This window comes from Hesperophylax consimilis, chromosome 17, assembly GCF_061612785.1.
Source record: "Hesperophylax consimilis isolate HC1 chromosome 17, BYU_Hcon_1.0, whole genome shotgun sequence".
Taxonomy (NCBI): Eukaryota; Metazoa; Arthropoda; class Insecta; order Trichoptera; family Limnephilidae; genus Hesperophylax; species Hesperophylax consimilis.
Window position 1 is genome coordinate 760,271 of NC_142852.1, and position 24,158 is coordinate 784,428.

The 24,158-nt window shown below is 36.7% G+C and overlaps 2 protein-coding genes across 5 annotated transcripts; both read left to right on the plus strand.

The window, feature by feature from the left end:
- Positions 1-1,081: 1,081 nt before the first annotated feature.
- LOC149415718 (uncharacterized) lies at positions 1,082-8,004 on the plus strand. The gene is made up of 7 exons (XM_089641654.1): positions 1,082-1,202; positions 2,114-2,269; positions 2,471-2,638; positions 5,478-5,615; positions 6,527-6,682; positions 6,884-7,051; positions 7,988-8,004. Exons 1-7 carry the CDS (start codon positions 1,082-1,084, stop codon positions 8,002-8,004), a joined length of 924 nt encoding a protein of 307 aa, XP_089497780.1.
- Positions 8,005-13,704: 5,700 nt separating this feature from the next.
- LOC149415719 (uncharacterized) lies at positions 13,705-18,598 on the plus strand. Of its 4 annotated transcripts, XM_089642179.1 has the most exons (7): positions 14,363-14,398; positions 14,673-14,770; positions 15,170-15,405; positions 15,650-15,787; positions 15,981-16,112; positions 16,237-16,377; positions 16,580-18,598. In XM_089642179.1, the coding sequence occupies exons 3-7, from the start codon at positions 15,264-15,266 to the stop codon at positions 17,257-17,259; spliced, it is 1,233 nt and encodes a 410-aa protein (XP_089498305.1). In that variant the 5' UTR covers positions 14,363-14,398; positions 14,673-14,770; positions 15,170-15,263; the 3' UTR covers positions 17,260-18,598. The 4 variants fall into 4 exon arrangements, with proteins under 4 accessions (XP_089498308.1, XP_089498307.1, XP_089498309.1 ...); XM_089642182.1 differs by lacking the exons at positions 14,363-14,398; positions 14,673-14,770 and adding an exon at positions 13,705-13,745; XM_089642181.1 differs by lacking the exons at positions 14,363-14,398; positions 14,673-14,770 and adding an exon at positions 14,269-14,349.
- The last annotated feature ends 5,560 nt before the right edge of the window (positions 18,599-24,158 follow it).

The window sequence follows — 24,158 nt, forward strand, 5'->3', positions numbered from 1 at the left end:
TCTGAAATTCTCTAACAACCCCCCCCCCCCCATGCTTTATGTCACTTTCAAAATTTTAGCTCCTTTTTGGCTCTTTTTTGGGTTTCGCCTAGCTCTACTTTAAAATTTGAGTTGGCAACACTGTCCCACACGCGCATTGTGAGTGGTTTATTTATGCTCCCATTCTATCCATCATAATCTCAGGGCCAGTGTCTGTTTCTTCTACATGTATTGAAGTAAATTTGCTATTTCGGCTGATTCCAGACAACTTGTTGGTTGTGTTATATGTACATAAGTAAGATTAGTTGTTTGTTTTCTGTAACATTTATGTTTTCTCCCAAGGCTTCACAATCCACATTGATGGTTCAATCAATTTAGTAGACGTCTTACCAACTATTTAGTTAGTTTGTGGCCGCTGACTCCATTCTTCCCCTAGCGGCAAAAGGAAATGACATAGGTATTTAAGGATATATTAGACGTTTGGATAACTGATGACTGCTTGTGATTAGATATTCAACTTGAAGCGATTACCGCACTGTGTATTTTGAGAAACGTTTGATTCCTACGCCGTTGTCAGTAAGCCTCTTTAGCAAATACATTCTCCAAGAAATGTTTTCCATTTGGCGTAAGTTCAGTAAGACTGCGAAGTTGAGCGTGTGGACTTGTTGTGGTTAATTGTAGCTCAATTGTCACTAAGGCCGCTGTCCCACGGCCCGATAAGGAATCGACATTAACAGAGTGCATTGAGACCCTGCGCAGAAAGGTAAAGTTGCCTAGTGTTTTTTTATCGCAGCCATTGTGGGAATTTTATAGGCAGGGTCTTAACCTCTTTCGGCCATTTGTTAAATTACTGTCGACCGTAACGATTTATTTAAATAACTAAAGGCCTCTGTTCATTTTAATTAACAATACAAAAATCACAAACCTTCGCTTCATGAAAATCTCGCGCCTTAGCACCTCTGCTCACTTTACTGTTCTGTTCCAGATCTGATTAATCGTTGTTTGAGACAAATATCCACGTATCAAAAATCTTCCTAATTTAGTTAAATAACTAAGTTGGTTAGTTATGGCTTTTCCTAACCCAGCTAGCCTTTCTGTCAAGATGGAACCAGGTACTCACGGGGAAGACGAATATGAAAAGGCATGTATGGAGATTGAGATCGACCAGAAGTATGTTAAAGAAGAATTTTTGGAACACACAGAGAAGATTGGTCACATAACTGGTAAGCTCTAAATTCAAATAATAATCAAAGTAACTTAGAATTAGTTACGGAATATGTCTATCTTGGTGTTACAGCAGATTGCTTTTTCAAATGGGACAAACATATTAAAAAAACCTGTAAAAGGCTCAGATCAATTGCTGGCAGAATGTACACATTAAATTTGTTTTTATCAATTGAAACACTTAAAATAATTTATATGTCAATGGCAGAATCTATTATAAGATATGGATTAACTATACGGGGAAATACTACTATAACCAATCTGAAACAAGTCCAAGTTGTACAAAACGCAATTGTAAAATTACTAGTCGTCCCTAATATTTTTAAACAGAGACATAATACACCGTTGCTGTTTCAGAGTGCCAAAATTTTACCTATTAAGGCAAAAAATCATAATTCAGTATATATTTACCCCGCAGCATAAAGAAAAATTAGAACATAAATACTGTACTAGATTCACGCGCAATGACGGGTTAATAGATCCAAAGTTTAATAATAAATACGGACAGAGAACGTTTGAATACAACATACCGAAGATATTTAATTTATTACCTGACACTATAAAGCAATGTAAGTCTATGAATAAGGTTAAATATATGGTGAAAAATTGGCCATCGGAAATTTTTTTTTACTTTAATATGTATGAAAAAAATTTGATTCTGTAGATATAAGATGTAAATTATAACTTATAAAAATGTATATGTAACTAAACTTTAATCACCTGTTGACAAGCCAATTCAATTGGCTTAGCAGGACTTGTTTGTTGATACGTATTAACTATTTATTCAATAAAAAATAAAACAATCGTAGTATTTGGATAAAATCATTATCTTTTCATTTTGGAGTAACTTCTGTAGAAACATGGCTAACTTACCCATAGCCGTCTTTTTGTTCAAATCAATTACTTTTAGATCTTCCCAACCCAGATACTATCAGCGTCAAGATGGAACCTGGGAATGCAGAGGGAGAAGGCGGTGAAATGGCCTTCGTGGAGATACACGTAGATCTCAAGGACGTCAAAAAGAAATGTCTTGGTAAAACCGAAAACATCGGTCACACGGCAGCTGGTAAGCAAAATATTAAAAAATAATTTTTGCTAAACCAGCTTATTTCAGAAAGATTCGACGTTCTTACAAGTTAGCATTGCTCAATTCGACAATTTTTTAGAGCATCGATGTATTTTGTTATTAAACTGTTGCCACTTTAACTGTTGTTAATTAATTCGTACAGCTGTCAGGAGGCGTTCATTAACATTCTATTTTTTTCAGAAACTCATTACTTGGATGAACACAACAAATATGACCAACCTGAAAACAACTCACCAAAGAATATTGGGGAACGTGATCTTGTTCATTCCATTTCTACCTATACCTCGTCCGATCGTTTCAGTTCTCAAGGTCGTCGTGTTGATGAACAACTGCTGGTTAAAAGTGAAGGCAAATCTTTATCAAAGTCATCTTTAAAGAAACACAAGATGACTCTTAATAAAGTTAAACCATTCTCGTGTTTGAACTGCAACTCCTCATTTATAAGGAAGTCCGATTTAAAGAGACACCAGGTGACTCATAGCGGAGTTAAACCATTCTCATGTTCCGACTGCCAATCTTCATTTTCACAAAAGTCGCATTTACGGCAGCACATGCTGACTCACAGTGGAGTTAAAGCATTTTCATGTTCCGACTGCAACTCTTCATTTTCACGAAAGGCATCTTTACGGGTGCACAAGCTTACTCATAGTGGAATCAAACCGTTCTCATGTCACAACTGCAACTCTTCATTTTTACGAAAGTTCCATTTAGAGAGGCACATGCTGACTCATAGTGGAGAGTAAATTTTTCAATGATATGTCCATTTTATTGTCTCATCGAATACCGAAAAAAATCATAAGCCGTTATATTACAATTTCCCTCACAGAAGATCTCACCATAATGCTCCGTCCGGTGCATTTTAGGACCATGATGGGACAATGTATCGAGCTAACGCTGCATAGAAACATGGAAAAGGTAGACAGTGACATTGTGATTCGAGTGGTAAAATAAAATCTAGGTGGGTACTTTTTTTTTAAATCCCACCTCCATAAATTCATTTATCTGTGCATAACGGCCCACACGCAGTGTTGCCAATTCAGCTCCTTTAGAGCTAGATCTGGCTCTAAATCGACGTCGTCAGCTCCAAAAAAAGTAATTTAGCTTCTTAGCTCGTTTTTCAGATTTTTCAGCTCTTATTCACGTGAAATAATATTAAAAAAAATTATATATGCAATAATATTCCAAAATAACGAGGACTTCCCAAAAAAGGAGATTCTCCGAACTCCTGCACAAGTAAACAGCTACTAAAAATAGCGCCGTTTACACGCACACTTCGGAGCGACCGAGTCCCGCGACACTTCAGGTCAAACGAGAGAGAATTCAAAAGCAGGTGCACTCAGCTCGTTGTTTCACTGATTAAGCAACTTAAGCAAAGACTACCGGAAAATTATGAAGTTTTACGGAAAATAGATCAGTTGTCAGTTTCGAACACTTAAAAACAGCTGAAAGAAAGCATCGCACCTCTGATGAACGGAATGGGCATTTCTGCAGACATTATTGCAAAAGCCGAAGTCCAATGGTTCAAGATCTCTCTAATACCCTGGAGAAGCACATCAAGCACAGTCAAGTTTTGGGCTGAGGTTCTAAAGTATCGTGATGCCGCTGATGAAAATCCTTTCCACGAAATCAGCTCTTTCGCAGTTTCGGTACTTGCTCTGCCGTGGTCAAACGGAGAAGTGGAACGAGTTTTTAGCCAGTTAAATATAGTCAAAAATAAAACTACAAATAGACTTGGCAATGACATGGTTAATTCGATTTTAACAATTCGATCGGGGCTCAGGCGACACAACAAATGTTGCGAGGATTATGAAATGGCTGTATATGAAAAAAATCCTGATGAAGCCGGTCCTAGCAGTGCGATGGTACAGGAACTGGAACCGGATGACTGCTTAGATTTTTTAGAGGACTAGTCGCTGCCTAACAAAAAAAAAATATAAAAAAAACAATAAAAATATCCTGAAGACATCGATATTATCAAAAATAATTGTGTTTTGAAAATTATAAAAACAAACAAGTGTATTGTTGAGTGTTTGTTATGAGTTGTTCAAAAGCAGCCAAAAAGAAGGACAAAGGGTAAGTTTTTTTTTGTCAAAAATTCTGCAGTCCGCCCCCGAATTTTTCTTCTCTGAAATTCTCTAACAACCCCCCCCCCCCATGCTTTATGTCACTTTCAAAATTTTAGCTCCTTTTTGGCTCTTTTTTGGGTTTCGCCTAGCTCTACTTTAAAATTTGAGTTGGCAACACTGTCCCACACGCGCATTGTGAGTGGTTTATTTATGCTCCCATTCTATCCATCATAATCTCAGGGCCAGTGTCTGTTTCTTCTACATGTATTGAAGTAAATTTGCTATTTCGGCTGATTCCAGACAACTTGTTGGTTGTGTTATATGTACATAAGTAAGATTAGTTGTTTGTTTTCTGTAACATTTATGTTTTCTCCCAAGGCTTCACAATCCACATTGATGGTTCAATCAATTTAGTAGACGTCTTACCAACTATTTAGTTAGTTTGTGGCCGCTGACTCCATTCTTCCCCTAGCGGCAAAAGGAAATGACATAGGTATTTAAGGATATATTAGACGTTTGGATAACTGATGACTGCTTGTGATTAGATATTCAACTTGAAGCGATTACCGCACTGTGTATTTTGAGAAACGTTTGATTCCTACGCCGTTGTCAGTAAGCCTCTTTAGCAAATACATTCTCCAAGAAATGTTTTCCATTTGGCGTAAGTTCAGTAAGACTGCGAAGTTGAGCGTGTGGACTTGTTGTGGTTAATTGTAGCTCAATTGTCACTAAGGCCGCTGTCCCACGGCCCGATAAGGAATCGACATTAACAGAGTGCATTGAGACCCTGCGCAGAAAGGTAAAGTTGCCTAGTGTTTTTTTATCGCAGCCATTGTGGGAATTTTATAGGCAGGGTCTTAACCTCTTTCGGCCATTTGTTAAATTACTGTCGACCGTAACGATTTATTTAAATAACTAAAGGCCTCTGTTCATTTTAATTAACAATACAAAAATCACAAACCTTCGCTTCATGAAAATCTCGCGCCTTAGCACCTCTGCTCACTTTACTGTTCTGTTCCAGATCTGATTAATCGTTGTTTGAGACAAATATCCACGTATCAAAAATCTTCCTAATTTAGTTAAATAACTAAGTTGGTTAGTTATGGCTTTTCCTAACCCAGCTAGCCTTTCTGTCAAGATGGAACCAGGTACTCACGGGGAAGACGAATATGAAAAGGCATGTATGGAGATTGAGATCGACCAGAAGTATGTTAAAGAAGAATTTTTGGAACACACAGAGAAGATTGGTCACATAACTGGTAAGCTCTAAATTCAAATAATAATCAAAGTAACTTAGAATTAGTTACGGAATATGTCTATCTTGGTGTTACAGCAGATTGCTTTTTCAAATGGGACAAACATATTAAAAAAACCTGTAAAAGGCTCAGATCAATTGCTGGCAGAATGTACACATTAAATTTGTTTTTATCAATTGAAACACTTAAAATAATTTATATGTCAATGGCAGAATCTATTATAAGATATGGATTAACTATACGGGGAAATACTACTATAACCAATCTGAAACAAGTCCAAGTTGTACAAAACGCAATTGTAAAATTACTAGTCGTCCCTAATATTTTTAAACAGAGACATAATACACCGTTGCTGTTTCAGAGTGCCAAAATTTTACCTATTAAGGCAAAAAATCATAATTCAGTATATATTTACCCCGCAGCATAAAGAAAAATTAGAACATAAATACTGTACTAGATTCACGCGCAATGACGGGTTAATAGATCCAAAGTTTAATAATAAATACGGACAGAGAACGTTTGAATACAACATACCGAAGATATTTAATTTATTACCTGACACTATAAAGCAATGTAAGTCTATGAATAAGGTTAAATATATGGTGAAAAATTGGCCATCGGAAATTTTTTTTTACTTTAATATGTATGAAAAAAATTTGATTCTGTAGATATAAGATGTAAATTATAACTTATAAAAATGTATATGTAACTAAACTTTAATCACCTGTTGACAAGCCAATTCAATTGGCTTAGCAGGACTTGTTTGTTGATACGTATTAACTATTTATTCAATAAAAAATAAAACAATCGTAGTATTTGGATAAAATCATTATCTTTTCATTTTGGAGTAACTTCTGTAGAAACATGGCTAACTTACCCATAGCCGTCTTTTTGTTCAAATCAATTACTTTTAGATCTTCCCAACCCAGATACTATCAGCGTCAAGATGGAACCTGGGAATGCAGAGGGAGAAGGCGGTGAAATGGCCTTCGTGGAGATACACGTAGATCTCAAGGACGTCAAAAAGAAATGTCTTGGTAAAACCGAAAACATCGGTCACACGGCAGCTGGTAAGCAAAATATTAAAAAATAATTTTTGCTAAACCAGCTTATTTCAGAAAGATTCGACGTTCTTACAAGTTAGCATTGCTCAATTCGACAATTTTTTAGAGCATCGATGTATTTTGTTATTAAACTGTTGCCACTTTAACTGTTGTTAATTAATTCGTACAGCTGTCAGGAGGCGTTCATTAACATTCTATTTTTTTCAGAAACTCATTACTTGGATGAACACAACAAATATGACCAACCTGAAAACAACTCACCAAAGAATATTGGGGAACGTGATCTTGTTCATTCCATTTCTACCTATACCTCGTCCGATCGTTTCAGTTCTCAAGGTCGTCGTGTTGATGAACAACTGCTGGTTAAAAGTGAAGGCAAATCTTTATCAAAGTCATCTTTAAAGAAACACAAGATGACTCTTAATAAAGTTAAACCATTCTCGTGTTTGAACTGCAACTCCTCATTTATAAGGAAGTCCGATTTAAAGAGACACCAGGTGACTCATAGCGGAGTTAAACCATTCTCATGTTCCGACTGCCAATCTTCATTTTCACAAAAGTCGCATTTACGGCAGCACATGCTGACTCACAGTGGAGTTAAAGCATTTTCATGTTCCGACTGCAACTCTTCATTTTCACGAAAGGCATCTTTACGGGTGCACAAGCTTACTCATAGTGGAATCAAACCGTTCTCATGTCACAACTGCAACTCTTCATTTTTACGAAAGTTCCATTTAGAGAGGCACATGCTGACTCATAGTGGAGTTAAAGCGTACTCATGTTACAGCTGCAAATCCTCATTTAAATTGAAAAAAGATTTACAGAGACACCAGTTGACTCACAGCGGAGTGAAACCATTCTCATGTTCCGATTGCAAATCTTCATTTTCACAAAAGTCGTCTTTACGGCAGCACATGCTTACTCACAGTGGAGTTAAAGCATTTTCGTGCTCCGACTGCAACTCTTCGTTTGCACGAAAGTACTCTTTACGGGTTTACATGCTGATTCACAGTGGAATTAAAGCATTTTCGTGTTCTGACTGCAAGTCTTCATTTTCACGAAAGTACTCTTTACAGGTACACATATTGACTCACAAGCGAGTTAATACTTTCTCATGATACGACTGCAACTCTTCATTTTCACATAAGTCATCTTGATGAAGGTACAACTGACTAACAATGGAGACGATTGTCATTTTCCCACTATAACTCGCCATTTACTCGGAAATAAAGTTTAAAGACATCGTTACACCACAACGGCTGAAGCACTGCATGTAACTAACATACTAATTATCACGCTGTTTCCCCGCAGAGAGGATTATTCGCTAAACAACTTTGTCTTGGCGCACAATCCTTGATTCATGCATACTCAGCTGTTGTTCTGACTTTTGATTGGCCGACTCAATTTATTATTTTTTTTGTACTTTCCGATAATTTTTACGCTCGTCAAAACGGAAAACCTCTAAATTTAAACGTGAATCTAATGATTTAAACGTTTTTTTGTTGTTCAATGTATATATAAATATATAAAAATATTTACTTGCACATGCTTACTTTTTACGTGTATGTATAATATTGTATATGCTCTATGAGATGGTAATATTGTATATTATTTTACAAGTATTTTAATATTGTTGTTTATGCTTTATGGAATGTGTGAGATTACACAAAATTCCCCACATTCCGGAACAAAAACATTATTATTGTCAAATTACAAAATGGTTTCATTTTTCTCATTCTGATTTATGGAATAGTTGAAAAATATGAAGTAATGATGCAGAGTGACACCATATATATAAAATATATGATTATGTTAATTTGAATGCACTTTGTTATATAGTAACTTTTTACTTGTTTAATTAATAAATAAATAAATAAAATGTGTAAATCAGTGTTTTCTAAACGATTTAGAAGAAATCTACAAAATAGTTAATACAATATTACGTAGAAATATCAGATCTCGCGGATAACCCTTTTATTAATCATTTTAATTTGGGAGGTTGGTTGGGTACCACCGCCTCGGGAACCATTTATAGATAACCATCACCTCTGCCATAAGTCACCCCAAGTGGTTCGGTACGTTTGGTGATTTAGCAGGGGTGTCCGGGTTCATCGGGTGAGGTTTGTTCCGCCTGCCCACCAGCTCGGGAGAGGTAGGTTTGCGGAGACCCTCTGACCTCTCTAACAAGTCTTTCTCGACCCGCCACCTTGTGCCATGCGGGAGGGATAGAGCATTCGTTCGTCACTCCTTGGCACAGTGATCCTTAGGTTCCTCATAACTTTCCGGTACTTCCTCTCCTTGCTTTCCTTAAAATGACCTTCCACACAGCATCTCCAGGGATTACGAAAGCCCTGAGTTAAATTATTTTCCCCGGGTCCTCCTGTGAGATTAATGCAAAATGTGCCTTCAATTCCATCAGCATGATTTTCACTTAAGTTTTTATTTTATTTTTACTCCACACAGGAGGCCCTGAAGAAAATAATTTCCCTCAGGGCCTATTTCATCTTTAGGGATGCTGTGAGGAGAGGAAGGAGTGAACATGGGTCTTGAAGAGTCCCATGTTGTAGGAGGGAGGAAACACAGAGGCCGGCAGTTCGTTCCACAGCCGAGCTGTTGAACTTAAGAACGAATCGTAGAAGCGACCCGTTCTCATGTGACAAATGTCAACCGTGTACAAAAGTTGGGCGCGCGTTTGGCGTGTATCCCGACTACGCACCGGTGCGGAAGGGATCAATGACGCTAGTTCCTCAGAGCATCTTCCATTGTAATACCGATAGAACAAGGACAGCATACCTACCTGACGCCTGTGCTCTAAAGATTGCAGTCCGTTTGTTAAGATTGGGGAATCTATCAAACGGACCGCCCGTTTCTGCACAGAGTCAAGGGTTTTTTTCAGGTGTTTAGGGGCTCCGGACCAGAGATGGCTGCCAAATTCGACAGTTGGGCGCACTTGCGATTTGTACAGGGTCAGCAGTTGTGTACTATTAATGTATCTGCGGGCCCTGTACAGTACGCTCAGCTTCTGAGAGGCCAACTTTACTCTGGCTTCGATGGAGCCCCCGTACCTGAGCTGGTCACTTATAGTTATACCAAGCATATCAATGGAAGGCCTGTTTGGAAGATTGCTTCCGTTGAAGTAATAGTAATAGTACATGCTATTAGGAAATTTACAATCGTTTTATCTCTGAGATTTTACAAATCCATATATTTCTTCCTGGAAGTGTAGTTAACTCTTTATCTATTATGCTAACATAAGTTCTAAATCGTTTTATGTTTAATTCTTTGCACTATTTCATAAATTTAGTAAGAAAATGTGTAATCGTTAGGATTTCAGGTATGTTTTTATTTTCTGTGGATATTTAATAATTTCTTTGTTTTAAAAACAACAGTCAAACTTCTTGAGGTCAATTTAGATTCAGACTTTTCGTTTAAAAGTCAAATAAATAGGACTGTAAGCACCGGTTTTTCCACCCAAGACAACTCAAGTCTGTCCTAAGAAACCTTCCTACAGAAGCAACAAAACTACTTATCAACTCTTTCGTAATCTCACGTCTCGATTACTGCAACGACATTTATGCCAGCCTTCCTAAATATCAAATTGACAAACTTTAATCAGTGTTTATTGCAGCAGCACGGCTCATAACCGGGGTTTCAAAATAGTCGCACATTTCAGAACACCTTCGTAACCTTCACTGGCTCAGGTGCCCTGAAAGAATCCAGTACAAATTGTGCTGGATGGTGTTTAAATCCATCAATGAAATGGCCCCACCCTACATCTCTGAACTATGCGTCCCGGAAAACACTGGTTTGAGGCAGTCAACTCTTCGAGATCAGCAACATCATCAGCTGTAGGCAGACTGATAGAACCTAATCGCAAGCCAAATACTAAGTTTGGTGATCGCGCTTTCGGAGTATCTGGGCCGAAGGCTTGGAATAAACTCCCTCCAGAACTAAGATCCATAACAAGTCCAACAGAATTAAGGTCTAAACTAAACACTTACCTTTTTAAGCTGTCATACTCTTAAGTCAAATATACCATTCCTGAGATAAAGTCCAGTTATATCCAATTCTCCAATAATGTCCTAAATCCCGTATCTAAATTTCGCTAATAAATAATTAGTAATATTAATTAATTGTTAATCTCAAGTGACCTACCAGGTAAGTATTGTACTGTATATTATCTCCATATTTAGTTAATAGTATTGTTATTATTATACATTTTTCTTATAAATTTCTTTTTTAATTTCCTTGTAAACAATTTAGGATAGTTAGATGGTGCGAATTTGACTCTGGAACTATGTTTTGTATGGAGTTATTTAAAATTGAGTCAAAAGATTCTGATAATGGTTTATTTCATCAAAATATAAAAAAAATATTTATATAAAATTAGGAATGAATATATAAACTGCCTGAAAATTGGACTAAAAATAGAAAAAGACATGCATAAGGATAAGATTACTTACATGTATATTAACACACTTCTAATAATTAATTTTTACATACACATATATGCCCATACTTACAGACATATTTACAAATACATTACATACACGTGTGTTTCGAATCTAATACCATGGACTTAAAAAAGCAATCGAAAACTCATCAATAAACGAAACGCGACAATGTCAACAACACTCAACACGCGCTACTAACACTATCACATTTATTTATCAGTAAGTACAAACTTAAATTATAGATCAGTTTTTGATTTAGTCAATTCTTTAGCTTCCGTTAGTCTCGTTAAAATAGCAAGTTTTTGCATTTGATAGTTTTGCTTAAACTCAACTTGTTTCATCAACAAAGTAAGATTTTTATCATGATAATTCTGAGTACATTCAACGTGTTTTGTTAATAAATCTATAACCCCATTGTAAAACTGAGAATTATCCGAAGATACAGTATTACTTTTGCTTCTATTTCCAATTAAACCTGAAACATTTGAGTAATTTTTACAACGTTGAAATGTTCTCCTTTTCATAGGTGTTGAAATAGAAGTCTGCTGACTTCCAATAGGTAATTCTTCCATCAATGGAAGTGTTGTAACCTCGGCATTATTTGTTGAGCTTGTTTCCTGTAAGGATAATAATTCTCCTGTTGATTCGCTGTAACCGGTTGCAGGCAAAGTAACCAAGTCTACAAAGTCAAATTCCACCTGTGTGTCGTCGAGTTCCAAGTTACTTTTCTTGGTGGTTGAGGGTGCTGTGAGTTCGATGGTCTTCTCATCAGGTGTGTTGAGGTAGGCGACTTCTGGAGTACGTAGTTTGTCTCCAGGTTCGAATGCACGGATCAAAGAGATATTTTTTAATTTTGCTTTTGAACGTAGATCTTGCCATGTCTGTAAACAATACATAGGTACTTTTAAAATATCTTTCTATACTTTTTGGCGGTCAAAGAGTTAAAATGTAACACAGCATTTTGTAACCCTTCTCTCATGTAAGATTAACCTTAACTAAATTAGAGCTATGAGAATTAATATATGTATAATCAATAAATGGTAGTTTTAGAACGATTTGCCATTGTATTTCACCCCTCTTACAATTTGTATTTATCTTTACCTTTAAGAGACCCTCTACACAGCATTCCTAAAGATATAGCCCAGAGTAAAATTCTATTCCTTCGAGGAATAGATTTAATTACCAAAATGAAATAAAATTCTGATAGTTTATAAAATCCCATAGGTATTCATAAGATATTTTAGGACATATAATATATAAGATTCACAAAACAATTTTTTTTGTAATAATTTATATGTATAACTAGCTAACGTGTACCCAGCGTTGCTGGGGGTTATCCTAAAGAGATGGAGATATACCGTGGCTTACTTTTCTGTAGGCCTTTTTAAGATATACAATTCCGTAATACATTATTTTGATGTATCTCGTAAAGTTTAGCCAGCGTTAGCAATGTAAGCGCCCGAAAATATTTTTTTACGACTCGATCACAATACATCGACTTTTATCTACTTTCTATAAATAAAATATGCATGTATTGCGTATATAAACCTTCAGAATGAAATTCTCTAAATGATAGTGAAAACCCTATCAAATTACGTTTCGTAGTTTAGAAGAACTAAGAGCACAAAGAGATAGACGCGGATACCGACTTTATTTTATACTATTTAGGGATTATACATTCATCTTCAAAATAATGCATTTATTTAAATAGCAATGAGCGCTTACTGATAAAAAATATAAAATGGAAGTGTATACACGCTTTTAAGGTTACTCTTACACAACAATTTTGAACGAATGCTAGAATGTTCGATGGTTCCTAAATTCTAACATATACAGTAAAATACAAATGTATGAAGATGTTAAAATTATACACAAATACAAAGTTGTCGATTTCGTTGTTTGATTTTCGACAGAAAAATGCATACACGAAATACACCGGAACCACACAAACTAACAGTCAAAGCTAACCTTTCTCCAATGCTTGAAATCCTTTGTAGCTCCTTCAATAGCATTTAACTGGTCTGCAATCGCCATCCATCTTCTTTCAGATTCTTTAAACGTAAAACTCGGAGAAAACTTCCCTCCAATAAGCTGAGGGTCTTTGCTTACTAATTCTATTAGTTTCTTCTTTTGGTTGCTGTTCAAACAACTGTCAGACATGATGAAACAATTATACACAACAAAAATGTCGTGCGTGTTCTCACTGACAGTTGTATTGGTTATTATATAGATGTACCTAGTACCTAGTGACCATAGAAGTGACATCTAGTTAATGTTACATAGAAACACGAAGAAGGTAGACAGTAGACACTGGACATTGTGAGTCGTATGGAAAAAAATAAAACATAATCTAAGTAAGTACTTTTTCTAAATACCATCCACATAAATTCCAATCAAGTTATCAAGCCATTCCAGCAGGGGGTATAACTGCGATCGAAAATTGGAACTGAAAAATGGGCTCGGGAATCGCTGTGATCTGAAACGTCACCAACTCGGCTATCCAATGAAAAACTTTGAATTTTTGACAGCTTAGTACTGGCTGAGTGAATCTCTCTGGTGGTTTCGTTCAACATCTTAAAATTGAAGCACGCCGTTGTGTTGTAGAAATTTGTCAGGTTTGAATATTTTGTTTATCCGATATGTCTGTCAGTTTGTGACTCTTATTTTTTAATCGGAAGCAAAACGCCGAGTGGCTCGCTAAAAGATTACGCGTTGGCAACGCGTAATCTTCTTGACATCTCGACATAAAATAATATTCCTAATTGTAAACCAAAACGGGTGCGAATTTCTTTTCGTTTGATTCCAATTTGGAATAGCATTAAGTTATTTACTTCATCACCTGTTCCTGTATTTCATTTTATATAACTTATTTTCAATGTATTTTTGTAATATTTATATTTTTTGAAATACCTGCATCAACTGTAAAGCGCCCCAGATGTGATATCTCACAAAAGCGGCGCTTTACAAATTATCAAATAATAAATAAATAAATATAGTCAGGCCGTTTTTTGAAATTCTCGAGCACGATGTGTGACGTAGACTTTTCACTCGCATTCTAAATGTGGGCATTGTTGAATAATGGACCAACTTGCTTTATACTGCTGTAGCCCGGAGTTATCAATCTAGTGAGTTGTTTATCCATGGCCCAAACTAACGTTTATGTCAAGATGTCAAGCAATCCAAGTCTCACGGCCAGTGTCTGTTGCTTCTAAATTTAATGTAGTAAAATTCCAGACAACTTGTTTGCTTGTGTTATATGTTCATAAGTGTGGTTATTTTTTTATTTTTCTGATACATTTATGTTTTCTGCAAATGCGTCACAACACACATTGACAGTTCAATAAAATTAGTAGACATTTTTGGCCGCTGTGCCCATTCTTCCCATAGCGACATGACAATATTTATGACACCTAAAATGATATGGCTGATGGAATGCTCCCGTATCAATTGATACCGACTGGTGTCAAAGATAAACTAAAATAAATACTCTACAATATATGTGTTCCAATTTACGTGTGGACTTAGTTGTGGTCAATTTGTAGGTCCGGTAAGGAATCAATATAAACCCTGCATAGAAGAGTAAAGTTCCCCACGGTGTGCAGCGCAGCCATTGTGGGCATTTTCTGCGCAGTTTGTTACGGTTTGTGTCAATTCTTACCCCAACCCATTGGACGACGTGATTAGTTTAATTGGTTAATTTCACCGTTGGTGTTGGGTGTATGTTATCAAATAAGGAAGGACAATATACCTAATGTGATATGATGATTACTCATTACTAAATTACTTGTCTATATTACTTTGTTGGTATAACGGGCTTGATTACTTTGTATTGTTTATGTTCTCGTCTATTTATCGTCTGTGCATCATAACCTCTTTCTGCCATTTGTTAAATCTCTGTCGACTGAAACGATATATTTAAATAACTTTGTAATTAGTGAAGGTCGGTCTCATTTATACTAAACAATACAACAATCACAATCCACCACATGAAAAAAACCGCACGCTGTAACTCCCCGCTCATTGTATTGTTCTTTTCCAGGCCTTATTGATTGTTATCTGAGACCGATATCCTCGTATCGCACTATCTTCCAAACTAAAATAAAACTAACTAAAATATTCAAACTAAGTTAGTTATGGCTCTTCCTAATCCATATAGTGCCACTGTCAAGATGGAACCAGGGACTCGCGAAGAAGATATGGCATATACTGAAATAAAATTCGACCATCAGGATGCTGATGGGGAATGTTTGGAACACACAGAAAATATCGCAGTTGGTGAGCACAATATTTAAAGCAACATTCCTAGTGTTTATAGGCGTGCACTGCGAATTTGGTTTTTCAGCGCTCGTAGAAAAGAAATTAAAAAAAACGAGAGCGTTTGCAGTTGATAGCTGAGGAGTTACGTGTTTGTTTATATAATTTGGCAGACATGATTTAGGCTTACAGTAGGAACCGCCGCAGTAACTACCTTATACATACACCTGTTCAAATGTTTAACTTTTGTATATTCCTAACACAGATACTGTCACCGTGAAGTTGGAACCAGGGAGTGCAGAAGGGGGCAAATGTGAAATGGAATACACGGAGATATACATTGAAGTGCCGGCTGTTGGGATGGAATATTTGAAACACCCCGAGAAGATCGGTCAGGCGGTTGGTAAGCACAATCTTTAAACACATGTTTCACTTTTATTGGAATACCTGTTCTTTTTTTAATAACTTTTGTAGTATATATCCACCAATGTAATATATCCTTGAAGCAGAAAATATGACTACTAAATCTAAACAAATTATTCATATGCCGTCAATAAAACTAACTGATTTTTCAAGCTAAGCTCTTACTTACCTAGATAGCATTGCTGTCAAGATGAAACCAGGAACTCTCGGAGAAAACAAAGATGATATTGCAAATACGGAAATAGACATCCACCTCCAGGATGTTAAGGAGGAATGTTTGGAATCCACAGAGAAAATCACAGACGGTGAGTAGTAGTTTTTGGAATCTTACGCCGTTTCATTATCTAGAAAGTTCTGTAGAAATATGGCAAACCTCCCCATAGGCGTCCTTTGGTTCAAATTATTTATTTTTGGATCTTCCTAACCCAGATACTATCAGCGTCAAGATGGAACCTGCGAATGCAGAGGGATACAGAGTTGAAATTGCACACACGGATATACACATAGATCTTCAGGATGTCAAAAAGGATTGTTTTGAAAAAACCGAAAACATCAGTCACACGGCTGCTGGCAAGCACAATATTTATACACATTTTTCGCTATATCAGCTTATTCCGGAAAGATTCGACGTTTTTACAAGTTTGCTTTACTCAATTTGGCAGTCAAATGGCATCGACGTATGTTGATATCGGGCTGCCGCCACTTTAACCGTTGCGAATTAATTTATGCAGCTCTCAAAAGGCATTAATTAACGTTTTCTTATTTATTTCAGGATCCCATTATTTGGATGAACACAACAAACATGACGAAACTGAAAACAATTCATTCAAGAATATTGTGGAGCGTGATCTGGTTAATTCAACTCCTTCCTGTAACTCGTCCAATCGTGTCGTGGTTAAAAGTAAAGACAAACCTTTCGCATGTTCCGTTTGTCGCTCTTCATTTACACGGAAGTCGCATTTACTGGATCACACGCTGTCTCACAGTGGAGTTAAACCATTCTCGTGCTCCGACTGCAACTCCTCATTTACACGGAAGTCAGATTTACAGAGACACCAGCTGACACACAGTGAAGTTAAACCTTTCCCATGTTTCGATTGCAAATCCTCATTTTCACGAGAGTCGCAATTACGGGAGCACATGCTGATTCACAGTAGTGTTAACCCATTCTCATGTTCCGACTGCGACTTATCATTTTCACGAATGTCGCATTTACGAAGGCACATGCTGACACACAGTGGAGTTAAACCATTCCCATGTTCCGACTGCGACTCTTCATTTTCACAAAAGTCGAATTTACGGGTGCATATGCTGACTCACAGTGGAGTTAAACGATTCACATGTTCCGACTGCAACTCTTTATTTTCACACATGTCATCTTTACGGAGACACAAGCTGACTTATAATGGAGATCAACCATTCTCATGTTCTGACAAGATTTCAAAAAAATAATTCCACACCATTCAAGGTTCCAAAAGCAGACGATATTTACACAATAAACTCAATTTTCAAAATCTGTATTTAAAAACTTGAAAGAAATTTGTCAATGAGATCACAATACAACATTACAATTCACAATGTAACTAACTCTCTAGACTAGGGAATTAACACGACACACCAATTGACTTTTAATAAATTACACACCAACAAATAAAAACATTTTTTGATATTATAATTCACTTAGTCTATCGAAGTACTGTTTTAACCCGGCCGTATCCACAGTGGAACAACAGTCTATCACGCTCTTTAAAACTGCAATATACACTTAAATATATTCAATGTGAAATCAGTAATGTAGGTATTCTTAAAACACATATTTTTCAAGCAATTAAAAATATAGTATTTAACTATTGAAGATAATATTAGCGATTCTTAAAAGAAAATCTGAAACAGAAAAAGATACGGTCACAGTAGGACTCGAACCCAGGACTCTCGCCTTGCCAGGGCACCGCTCTACCAACTGAGCTAATGGGACCCTATCTACTTCGAATAAGAACTACCGACATTGCCTTCATTTTTCTCACCGCACATTTTTATTGGCAACTATCTTTATGTATGATCGCTAGATTCAACCTGAACTAAATGCAATCTAGATAGCGTCTTTAAATAAACATTTCTTATTTTTATTTTAACGTGCGAGATCTATTGACTTTTCTGCAACTCTAGGATGAATATTTTTTGTGTAACTTAGTGATTAAAACCTCAAAGTGTAATTTGTATTTATTGAAGACAATATTAGCGATTCTTAAACGCAAATCTGAAACAGAAAAATGATACGGTCACATCTAGGACTCGAACCTAGGACCCTTGCCTTGCCGGGGCATCGCTCTCCCAAATTAAATATTACAAGTTGAGATTTTACTCAGTAAGTTATTCCAAAAAATAAAATTATTAAATAATTTTAAATTGCAACTATTCTGTACAAAATAATAAAAAAAGTATTAAAATAAATATTGACACATTTCGATGTCAGATGAAACTTAATTCTTTCTTTGATGATGTCATATCAACCTACGTTCAAAATGTCATCTCATTTTAGTCATTAGATGTTACATAAAACGTTGAACTTTAATTCTTATCCAAACATAAGACGTGGATATTCTTCTCATTCCAATATATTATTTTTATCTTTCTAACATCAGAAATGTCATTCAAATGTCCATTGAGTTTACTGCAAAAACCGTTAAAAAAACATGTCAAAAGGCTCTAGATAAATAGGTTTCCTTCAAATTGACGACCAAGTCAGAGAAGTATCTGGTCCCCTGCACTTTGCACGTGTTAGTTTAGTAACAGCGACCCAAAGTTTTAACATTCCTGCGACCTACGACGGCCGCTCATAAAACAAGCTTGTAAATTAGTTCAGAAGTAATAAATATTTATATTAATATCATAGTTTTTTTTTAAATTAGTTCGCAAAAGACCTAATTTTATAAATACTCCTTTTATTATGACATTGTTAACTAAGATGAACTACAGTCTCTCGTATCTAGGATGAACCAAGTATGTATGAAGAATGAGTTAATGATGCAATGTAAGTAAGACTAAAGTCACGGTGTTTGAAAGAGAGAGTACGAAAACAGTGTGCAATATAGTTGTTGCTGAGGAATACTTGGAGCAGGTGGATGAGTTTGTGTATTTAGGAAGTATGTTCTAGAGAGATGGGAAGGCTGACAGAGATATTGAAACAAGGGGAAATGCAGGTAACTCCATTCTTGGAGGACTGAACGCAGTTGGCGCTAACTAAACACTGTCCAAAGAAGCGAAGCTAGCAGGCCACAATGGAGTGCTGGCACCTACCCTGATGTATGGAACTGGCAGAGAAAGGATGAAAGTAGATTAAATGCTGTTGAAATGAGATCCCTGAGGCGTATGTGTGGTAAAACCATGTTTGATCGTGTGAGGAATATGGAGATCCGCAAAGAGTGCAAGGCTGATGTGAGCGTAATGAGTGAGATTAAGAAAGGGACGCTTAGATGGTTTGGGCAAGTAGAGCGAATGAGCGAAGATAGGAGTGTAAGGAGGATATATGATGCAAATGCGAATGGTAGCAGAAGTCGGGGACGCCCGAGGAAGACATGGCACGATCAAGTGAATCAGATACTCGAGTCGGGCCATGTCAAGAGTCAGAATAATATAAGAGTATGTATGAATGTGAATGAGGCAAGTAGTGTGTGCCAAGACCGAGTTGTTTGGTGGTCCGTCCTCTCTGCCTACCCCTGCGGAGAAACGGCGTGATGGTTAGTTAGTTAGTTTGTAAACTGTTTAATTTACTACCTTTTTACGATTAACGCCAGTTTTAATATTTTTAATGTTAATCGTAATACGTAAACAATAAATATATTTTATTATGCATTGGTGAATGTGCTTTATTGGCTCTGTTATTTCGTGGCGGTCATTTATTGTATTTATTTAAATGTGTTACTGCAATAATTTTAATATGAATTATCAAAGATAATATTAGTGATTTTCAAACCGGCATAGTCCAGTGGTAACGCATTGGACTGCCATTCCGAAGGTCGCGGGTTCGAACCCGGCGTGCGCAAATAAATTTTATTTGATTAATTTGTGTTATTTCACAATTAATTAATTAAAATAATATATAGTATATTTGCGACACGTTCCAGAGTGGAAGATACTACCAGTATCGCCCTGGTGTAAGACCACCATTCAGAATTGAAACGTTGCTCCAAATGGCTTTAGCCGTATTTACTGACTAGATCTGAATAGCCAGGTACTTCCCCACCTTCCTCTTTCCCTTCCCCACTTACCTTCAGCCTCACAACATCCCCCAATTGGGGATGCCATAGTCTCACTGGCTCCAGACGGGAGCAGTTGGGACTCTTGTGAGGTATTCACTATAAAAAATAAAAAAACGATATTCTTTGATAGCGCAACTGGGATTTGAACCCAATATCGCAGTAAAGTAGCACCCCTGCAAGAATAAAGTCCTGGGTTCAAGTCCCTGATGCGCCAGTATTTTTTCTGATTTTTCTTTTTCAAATATTCGTTTGAAAATATTTTCTTCAATAATTAAATTTCACAATTTGATTTTTTACTCATCAAGTTATTTAAAAAATAAAAATATTAATGCTTTTGTTATGTCAACTAATAGTTTATAGTTATTGTTTAAATTGCTGTAAAAGGATACGGGATAAATAATTTTACATCAAATCTTGTGTAATTCGACGTTATACCGGCTGCGCCAATGTGATATCTATGAGTGTATGCCAATGTGGGTATGAAGGGAAAACACTTTGGTTGGTATCTTGTGGTATTTAATCGGGGAATTGTCACAGGCAAAAGAGGACGAGAACTACCTTTCATACGTATTTATTAACTATGCAAGCATTCCATCTCGCTTGCACACATACTCTTTCATTCACACATTACAGTTGACATGTTAATTTTTCTTTTTATTGTTGATTGGAATGTATTTCAACACTTGAGATTACATTTTTATATAGGTAAAGTGTTATTATAACCATTTGTAAATAGATATCCGAAAATGTTTTTTTTTTAACTCACCCTACCCAGGAGGACCTAAGGAAAATAATTTCTCTCAGGGAAGTAAGACTGGAAGTTCTGAGAAAAAAAAGGTATGAGGGGTGGGTAGGAGTCTAGGGATCGAATGAATATATCCCTCCCACTGCGGTCCAAAACGATGGGTCGAGACACCAGTTGGAGAGGTCAAAGGGTCCAGCACGCCACCCAGCTGGTCGGGAGGCGCATCTTGAGCACACCTTACCCGATGAACCCGGGCACCCCTGCTAAATAACCAAATTTAGCGAACCACTTGGGGTGACCTATGGCAGAGGTGTTGATTACCCAATAAATGGTTCCCGGGGCGGCGGTACCCATACCCGCCTCCCAAATGTATCAGTGAAAATATATTTTCATATCCTCGTTTAATCATGTTGTTTTTTTTAAAAACACTTTTTTTACGTACCTTAATTCAATGCACAAATACATTTAAAAAAATTGTTACGTTTACATTTTTAGTTTAAAAGTTATATTAGATTTAGTACACCACTGCAGATTTAAAACTTTTTGTACAAAATTAATTCGGATGTGAAGGACACTTTTTTAGCTAAACAATTCGGAGGCCAATTGGTTAATATAATTATAATAATAATAATATTTATTTATTAATTTCTTACACAATTACAAATTAAGCTGCTGCCAGACGCAAAGCTCACATCAAAAGTTAATGTACAGCGCATCATCTTTTCTACCGACACACGACGCTATCAAATATTTCTTCCTATGGTAGGAGAGGGGGTCAGTTGAATTCGAGAGCGGCCGAGGAACATAATTTCATCTGTCAAAGTGACAACTTTACTTACTGACAGCTTGAGCACGTTTTCGAAATGGATGATACTTGTCGCCTATTGCTGGATCTGTTGGACAGCTCATCCTCAGATGATGATGCCGCCAACTATATAATTATAAATGCTATTTATAAACTTTTTAGATTTTAAACAATCTGCGCGTAAATAGCGCATTTTCACATAACCTGACATAACCTCTCCGTCGAATCAGGAAATTCGCAGTTCGCACGCCGATCGACGAAAGCGACATATAATAAATTATTGTAAAATAAGCTCACGTCGATTTCTAAAAATGTCGAAGGCAAAGGCGGCAAGGACTAACACCAGGGCAGGGAACGAGAAGAGAGCACGAGAGCTGACGAGAGCCAACCAGATTACCCATGAAAACAATCAACCATCAATCAACAAACGAACAAACTAGAAGCTTCTCTATGTAGGTATCAGGCCGTCCAACTTTATCAAAAAACCGAATGATATTATACATATAAACATACTGAGATTAAAAATATGATTAATTTTGAAAGGGCGAAAATTTGTTTACTTCAAATTCAAATATTGATTATATTTATATTTTAAATATATGTTAAGTATGTTTGCCAAATAAAGTTTTTTTTTAATGTTTCTAAATTTACTAGCACACATGACGATATGAGCTAACATAATAAATAAGAAATGCATTATTAGGCTGCTTATGTCATGGCTGTCAAAGGGAACACGGAACTTAGTTGGTAGCTCCGTAATTAAAATGACCCCCTCTCCTTTTTACGGCGGAGAGGGGGACGCATAACTTTTCAAATATCGCGTCGGGAGCGGTTACGTAAAATAAATTCGGTTAGCGAAGTTCAGAACCACACTTATAGCGCGTTATCTTTTTACGTGTGTCGGGTCTGTATGGGATTGTATGGCGAGCGCTATTGTGCTTTATATTATCTGTTGATGTGAGCTTTGCGTGTGGCAGCACCATTAGGGTTTAATGCATATAAGAAATTAGGTTATATAATTTTTTTACAAAAGATTGTTTTCAAGTATTTATACATAAAAAATAAATTTCAAGAAATGTGGAATTTCCAAAAAAAATTCTGGCAGCGGTGAAAGATCTCGTCAATGTGGAGAGACTCTTTCAAGAATCAGAAGAATTTCCCTTCTGAATCTCTCCTCACTGACGCCAAATATATCAATCTCGGAGGAGATTTGGTTCAGGAGCAATATACTCCTCCCTACCGGGAGAACCATTGGCAGGTTAGTTCTGCAGGCAGGAAGATAGAATAATTTATGATGACGTTGTCTAAGATAGTCATCTGGAACATAGAGACTCACGCGCTCCAAAATGGATGAGTTCTCAATATAGCCTCGCAGCAGTCTGAATAAGTGGGTAGCGGCATACCCCTCCCTACTGAGCTGCAGGGAGTGAAGTCCCAGCATGCCCAGGAGAAAGTTCGTCGGGTAGAGCCATGGATAGTGGCCGTACTCCCTCATGTAGAGAAATCTTAGAAACTTTTTTGAACCCTCTCCAACATGAGGGAGCACCCCACCTCATGAGGATTCCAGATAAGCGAACCACTCTCCAGCCTACTGCGGACCAGGGAGAAGTATAAAATCTTCAGAGCACGGGTATCCCGAAAAACTCTGACGGTTCGGAGAACAAACCCTAACATTTGTAAGGCCGACTGGTACACCCCTTCGATATGAGGACGAAATGTTAACTTATTCTCATACATAATCCCAACATCCTTTATGTTTGAAACTCGTTTGAGATTATGACCGAGCATAGTGTACCTGTGGTATGTGAGACTAAATGCTCTGGTGAAAGTCAGAACTACGCATTTCATGACATTGAAATGAAGCTTGTTTCGTTGACTCTATTCTGAAATTTTAATGAGTTTGGTAATCACACATCAGCTTTTTAGGTTTCAATGTATTATATTTTTTTTATTGTTTATTTGTGAAAAACAATGACTCCAACAACATTTCACAAAATTTACAATTACAATAAATCATTTACCTACTAGTACCTACATTAATCTATTATATACACATTTATTAAATCAGTGGCGATGCATCATCGTGTTAAAGAAAATACTTATTCTAATCTTGAATTCATTGAGGTTTGACTGAAACATGTCTATCTGTGAAGGAAGGAAGTTGGTTTAAAAGCGAAGTCTCCCCAGAGGCATTGGTTGTTCCTGCCTCTTGGAAAAAATAAAAAAAGCCTATGCTGCCTAGCTCTGGTGAAGTTATCGTGGACATAACACGTAATACGCTCGAGAACATCAGTGCCTATTGCAAATGTGTCGGTTGATAAGCTTATGTGCTACTACCACCAATAATAGACCAATGTGTTTTTTCTTCTAACGTCTAGACTCTAGACTCTAGACGTTAGGAGAAAAGACTAGACTAGACGATCTAGTCCTAGCATTCCAGCGAAAAATTCATATTGGTGTAACGACTTTTTTGCACCTTTTCTATTTCATTTGAGTGTTTGTCATCTTCGGATCCCCTTTGGTGATCTTTCACCTTTCAGAC